A 6,855-nucleotide genomic window follows, 5' to 3' on the forward strand; every position below is an offset into this window, starting at 1 on the left:
TCCCATATGCAATAGACATTTCCAACTGTTTGGCCGGGGGGGGGGGGGGTTGAGGTGTGGAGTGGAGTGAAGTCCAATCAATCAGCTTCCATATGCAAATGACCTTGAAACACTGGTCCAATCAGAGAAGAGTGGCCTAGGCTGCAGTGTGTGGGAGAGAACTCAGGCCACCGGTGGCCGCTGACTTGCCTCCCCCTCCACACACACCAGGAACACCCCCACCCGAAGACACAGGCACAGGCAGCTCAGCCGCTGCTCTGTCCTGGGGTTTCCTGCGCAATTCCATCCCCTTACCTGGGTCCCCTTGTGTCTACCAGTGACTCTTTGGGGCTTCTCCGGCTGGGCCACTTCAGCGGCCCAGCTGTAGAAGCCCCATCCCTGCACTCAGTCTGCAGATGGTCCTCTCCTGTCAGAAGCCCAGAGCAGACTGAGCCGAAGACGCTGGCCGGGGCTGACGTGGGCGGGACTACACAAAGCAGCCAGCCAACCCAGCCAGCGTCTTCTGACTGACAGTTCTTGCGCCCAAACACTGTAGGTGTGCATTGGAACGTTGGACCCCACTACGGCTTTATATAAGGGGAGAGATATGCTTCCTGTGTTTAGCTCTGCCATACGATAAATAAATCTTTGCTATGTGTGAAGCTGAACACATACATATACACATGACTCTGCCTTATACAGAACCAGATCATTGATCTATCAAAGTCCATATTTTCTATTCTGACCACCAGCAGCTCTCTAGCATGCCCAGTAGAGAGTTTTCACATCACCTACTAACTGATCCTCTCAACTAGAGATGCCATGGAGTGAACCTGGGACCTTGTGCATAAAACACAGATGCTGTACCACTGTGCCATGCCCCCTCCACCTTCTGAATCCTGATGAGCATTACATGTTTGGCATGGTATAGCCTCATATCCTCTATCCCCATATGTGAAAGCAAATACTTTTCCTGGAAAATTCTGTGGTGCATTGTTTCAATAACAACACTTGCTATAGTTTTTTGTGATTTTGTGATTCACTACAAACAAATACCTCAATCATCCCTGAGGTGGTGTTTATTTCTTACCTCTGAATCACAACAGGAACTAGATTCCACATAATGAAAGAAACCGCTCACCCTGCATTGCAGGTGTCACCCAATGGAACCATGATATGCCTTCCCAAGGAAACCCAGATCACGGGGTAAGTATAACTCTTAAGTACTCCCAGCTATGATTTAGAGTTTTCATGCCATTGGGGTGTTAGAAGCTGTACAGTTACCTGAAAATGAACTAATAGTGTTTCTTGACTCAGAGAAAACAGAGGTGAAGGATCAAGATGGGTAGCCATGTTTGTCTGTAGCAGTACAAAAGAGCAAGACTCCAGTTGCACCTTAAAGAATTAACAAAAATATGTTGTGCGGTATGAACATTTATGAGTCACTGATCACTTCTTCAGATAGAGGTGAAGGAAAATGCACCGTGTGGTATTTTTTCCTTGTAATGTGAGTTCAAGGCACAGTTTTCCTTTTTTCCTTTCTGGGTTTTTTCTTCCGCTGCTTCATTGCACTTGGACATTGTGCATTCACAAAATGAGGCCAGCAAACTGCCAGTTTCAAAAAGGCCTTATTCTTTGGGGCTAGGCTACTTGGCTTTTAAAAATAACAACAGCAACAACAACTGCGCTATGAATATTAGGCAACCTTTAATTTGTATGTATTTGAATGCAGTAAAATATGCTGTTGAGCTCAGACTTGATATTTTTCTGTCAAGAATGGGAACTCTCTGTTACTTGTGAAGTCGAGGGCATTCAGTTCGCACTTTAAAGTATTCTTGGCTTCAGCTAATATCTGAAAATGCCAAATTTGCCTCTCTTCGTACATGTAGAATCTCACCGGTTTGGGGAGAGCTTTTGTCTTCTCAAGGACGGCATTACTGGGAAGTCACTGTGACTGGCTGCGAGACTTACAAGATTGGGATCTGCTACTCCGCTGCACCACCTGACAGTATCCTGGGGCAGAACAGTTCTTCCTGGTGCTTGTATTGTCCTAGCAAAATGAGGTATCCAAGACAATTCATTCCAGAAAGAGTGACTGTGAAATTATAGGCCTCTTGGCTGAATTGCATGCATTCCCCAAGAGCAGCTGAGTGTAGCGGCCATAGGACAACTAATGCAGTCTTGACATCTAGTAACCAAGAAGAGCCGCCCTGTATTAAATGATAATTTAAAAAGAAACTTTTTTGTTTATTCTAATATTCTCCTTGCCCGTTCCTAATTCTTTTGATGTCATACAAACCATAGGCAGCCCGATGTTGGTTTTCTAATGATTTCACCCCATCTAACTCAGCATTGGGCATTATCCAAGATTAATATCAATCAATAATGATACAGATTTGGATCTCCCAGGAAGCAGAGGGGACCATATGCAGCAGTGATCTCTGAAAGGGGATCCTATGTGTCTCCTTTTGGGAGAGCTGAGTAGGTTCCAAATACAGTGACAGCTCATCTGGTGAATATATGCAACATTTGCAAGCAGATCTTACACCAGTAAAGAGGAACGTGGAGACACATGATTCACAATGCAGTTATGTGATCCTACTAACTGTGACTTTGGTTCTTTTCTGTACAACCTTTGACACACAAAGTGGTTTTACCCCCTCTTTTGAGCTTGCCTTCAGAATGCCCTTATTTCAGTTTTACTGATGGGGTATCACGGCAGAGCAATTTTGGCATGCTCCAGGCCCTAAGAAGAATCCATGGCAAAAGTGGCATCTGAATGCACCCATCTCTCTGTGGGTCATGAGAGATGACTTGTCAATTCTCCTTCCTATTTTTGTGGCTGGCCCAGCTTTCATTAAGTGAAAGGAGAGCAGAAATCTGAGTCTCTGGGTTTTTTTTTGTTTTTGCTGCTGTAATGAATACTCCAACCACAAAATCCACCTGTCCTTTCCCAGGGCTGATTTCACAGTATATATGATACATTTCTACCATAGCAACTTCACTTGAGGCCAAGTTGATGATTTAGCTAGACAGCCAGCAGGAGGAGGAGAAGGAGGAGGAGGCATGGTTTCTTGGAGTGAATCCAGAATTCTGAGGCTCGGGATGATTGGTGGCTGGGAGGAGCACTCAGCTGATAGACTCTCTGTCCTTTAGGCTGGCAGCTAAGGTTACACGGTTGGGCTTGGGAGCCTTCCGCGTTCTATAATCCCATCAGAACAGTTGTAATCGTCAACACAGCAGGTGGCGGCTAATGCTGGCTGTGTTGCACTTTAGTGTGTCTGGCCTGCTTCCTAAAATACAGCAACAGGAATATTTAGCATTATATTGCACATTTCAAGCAGTCAAAACACATCTTTGGGCGTGACATCTTTGCCATCTTCTGGGCATGGAGCAAGGGTTGCTGGGGGTGTGGAGCTGGAGGTATTTGTGAATTTCCTGCATTGTGCAGGATGTTGGACTAGATGACCCTTGAGATCCCTCCCAACTCTATGATTCTCTGATCACTTACGTTTTATCAGTAACCCTTCCAACAATTTTGCAAGGTAGGCTGGTATTGACAGAGATCTTGGGAGCAGAGAAAGGTGGTGAAGTGAAGCCCAGGGCAGGAAGCAGCTGGCCAACCAGCTCTTCCCAGGGGTGGGCTTGAGCCAGGCACAGCCCCGCTCCCCTCCCCAACAGCAGCAACGAGAGCTTGGGCTGCTGCTGCCACCTCCGCTTCCTCCACCCCAGAGAGTCATCCTGTGCTCCCTTCACCATGGAGTAGGTGGCAGGCTGCCCAAAGGAACAGCAGGCTTCCTGGCACTGGGGTATTCATCAGCACAGCTGTATTTGCACCATATGGACATGAAATTGAGCAAACGTCAGAGGACGGAGGAAGACAGGAAGGCCTGGCATGATCTGGTCCATGGGGTCGCAAAGAGTCGGACTCGACTGCGACTGAACAACAACAACAACACCTGCACCAGACAAGGAAGGGAAGGGAACAGCTATATTGGGTCCCATCAGAGCAGGGAAGAATGGACATCTGGATGCTGCCTAAAGGCGACAAGGCCTCAGTCTTTGGAGCCTGTTGAGGCAAGAGAGAGCAGTGGTCTATGTGGCCCCACCTTGGCAGGCACCGGGAAATTTGTCCACAGTTAGTGAGTTGGGGAACACTGACTTAAACCATTGAATAAAACTTTGTGACCCACTTCCACAGGCTTTGCAAACCACTTTTGGTTGGGAAACACTGCTCTAGAGTACACTTCTGATTGGTAGCAGTTGGCAAGTAAGATATAATAGAAAATACTGCAATGGACCACACAATGGATTCTTATTTACTTTAATTTTTCTATTCTCTGCAGTCTTGTCTACAAAGTTCTCCACAACGGCGAGATGGGTGATGTTATTGTGATGGAACAGCCTGCCCGGATTGGCATTCTGCTGGACTACAAAGCTGGAAGACTCTTGTTTTTCAATGCAGAACGAGGACAAGTCCTCTTTGCTGTTAAGCAGAAATTCACTGCTGCAGCTCACCCTGCCTTTGGGTTGGAACAGCCAGGAATCCTTCACCTGCACACGGGCATGGAGCTACCAGAATTTGTGAAGCATAGCTGAAAGTTTTCTTCCCATCTACCCGCAAGACAATCAGAATTTTATTTTTTTAAAGTCTTAGGATGGTCGTTTTCACCTCTTTAATATATGCTATACATACAGAGAACTACACAGGAAGCTTAATGACCTGGTAGGTCTGCACCATCCTTTCCCCTTCTAACAACAGCTTCTTTGCTGAGGTACTTCCCAAAATGTTTTTAAAATGGGGGGGGGATACTTCAGAAGCAGTTTGCAGTGCATATCGAGAAAGCTCCCCTTGACAATGAGAACGCAAGTAGAGCCCTGCTGGTCCCAACCGATGGTTCAGCTAGTGTGGCAGTCTGCTTCACCCAAGGGCCAACCAGGTGTGTTACCCAAATCAGTTGCCGTGTCAGGCCTGTCATGTGAAAAGCATCCCCTTAACAGGAAGAACTAGAACACGAGTACAAGGTAAATCGGGGAGGGGGGACCCTGAAGTTTTTTATACAGTGCTCCCAGTTAGACACAAGATAGCTCTGGGTGAGAGAAAGGTGGGAGACAGGTGTTTAACCAGAAAATAAACATATTACCCTAAACCAAGAGACAGACTAGAAAAACAAGGAATCAGTACAGAAAAAGAGTGCAGAAAAACAGAAGAGCAAGCAATTACATCACAGACGCCAATAAAACTCAGTCACTTTGCACAAACCTAGTGTGCAGTTGTGTTACTTGAAATTAAATACCCAATTAAAGTCACTTTTAATTCAAATTATGTTCCTCACAAGTGGCTAGTCTAGAGGAAACCAGTCACAAATGGATATGGGAGAAACTTAAGACAATGGGGAGTGGATAGGAAAATGTTGAGGGTGAATTCCAGGAAGGGAAGAAATGGAGGGAGGAAAATCATGCTGTGCCTGTCTTGACAAGGAAGATTCAGTGATTTCACGCTCATGATGACGGAAGCTGGTTCTGGAGGGGAACCAAACACAAAAATGAAAGGCTTGCAATGCCCTTCTTATGCACCCGAGTTTACCTGGGTGCCTGGAAGAAGGTTGCTGTTGGCCCAGTTTTGAGCAGAAGAGTGTAGGACTGAGGTGCCTATTGGTAGATTTTGGGGCTGTACCCTCAGTGATGCAGTTTTAGGATCTGGGACCCCATTGATGTGAGTCCAGGACCTGGGCTGTGATAGGATAGTTCACTCCTCCTCTTATAGAAGAGGATAGTTCATTCCTCCTATTATAGAAGGAGACATCTGAAGGTGCCCAGGGAATGGGCTGGAAGGGATATCTGAAATGGTTCTGATTGTAAGTGATTGAATTAAAATGGTGAGTAATTTCTGCCACCAATATTTAGGAGAAAGCTGATGGACCTTCCTGGGTTCATAAACCAGTCACACAGGGTCACTTGTGAAGGAGCTTTTGAAAGCTTTGGTTATTGGCCAACAGACATGGGTTGATGTTTTTGTCCCAAAGGTACGAAGTGCTCCGAAGGTTTACACAAAAGAGCTTAATTGCTGTTCCCCTGTAGTAATCAGGCAGTTGGCTGTTTCCTTTTGCAAGTGCTTGGAAGACTTCTTGCCTTGATCAAGAGACTTTGATTCAGTATTAAATGAAATGCATATCCCCTCATCAAAGAAATCTAAGGGCAGGAGGTAGCCCAGAATAATCCCTGGTGCTTATGTGATCATGTTGGCAAACCTCTCGACTGACTTATCTGGGCATGGATAGCTACGAATGAATTACATGGCAAACAAAAAAGTAGAGCTGCAGGGAAATATATACAATAGTACGTAAATACTATGTATGGATTTCAATGCTGGACAGGTAAGAAAATTGATTAATTTGAAATATGGTGTTGGAGGAGAGTTTTACAGATACCATGGACTGCCAAAAAGTCAAAGAAGTGGGTTCTAGATCAAGCCTAAATCAAGCAAGAAACTAAAATGACTAAACTGAGGCTATCATACTTTGGTCAAATTATGAGAAGACAAGGCTCACTGGAAAAGGCAACAGTGCTAGGGAAAATTGAAGGCAGCAGGACAACATGAGATGGGTTGACTCACTCTAAGAAGCTATGGCCTTCAGTTTTCAAGACCTAAACACGGCTGTTAACTAGGATATTTTGGAAGGTATTAATTCAGTCACCATAAGTTGGAATTGACTTAATGGCGTATATTTCCCTTAATTGCACATGATTCTCCTAATGTCTTTTATTTGTTTTGTTTTTTAATAAATCACAAGCTAGAATTAGAATTTAGGCCTCATTTAAGCTTCATTCTCAATGAGTTAGTAAACCCATGTCTGGGATATACTGCTTCATTCT

The 6,855-nt window shown here is 45.1% G+C and overlaps 1 protein-coding gene across 1 annotated transcript in view; it reads left to right on the top strand.

Moving 5' to 3' along the window:
- The window catches only part of LOC107115489 (cardiomyopathy-associated protein 5-like), a 10,547-nt gene extending 4,132 nt beyond the window's left edge, over nt 1-6,415 (top strand). Inside the window, exons 2-4 of the mRNA XM_015417209.1 lie at nt 1,086-1,185; nt 1,869-2,042; nt 4,326-6,415. Coding sequence (XP_015272695.1) covers nt 1,103-1,185; nt 1,869-2,042; nt 4,326-4,578 — 510 coding nt within the window. The 5' untranslated portion in view covers nt 1,086-1,102 and the 3' untranslated portion in view covers nt 4,579-6,415. The remainder of the gene's footprint in view (nt 1-1,085; nt 1,186-1,868; nt 2,043-4,325) is intronic.
- The last annotated feature ends 440 nt before the right edge of the window (nt 6,416-6,855 follow it).

The sequence above is a fragment of the Gekko japonicus genome, unplaced genomic scaffold (assembly GCF_001447785.1).
Source record: "Gekko japonicus isolate JY-2015 unplaced genomic scaffold, Gekko_japonicus_V1.1 scaffold1462, whole genome shotgun sequence".
In the NCBI taxonomy this organism is placed as follows: Eukaryota; Metazoa; Chordata; class Lepidosauria; order Squamata; family Gekkonidae; genus Gekko; species Gekko japonicus.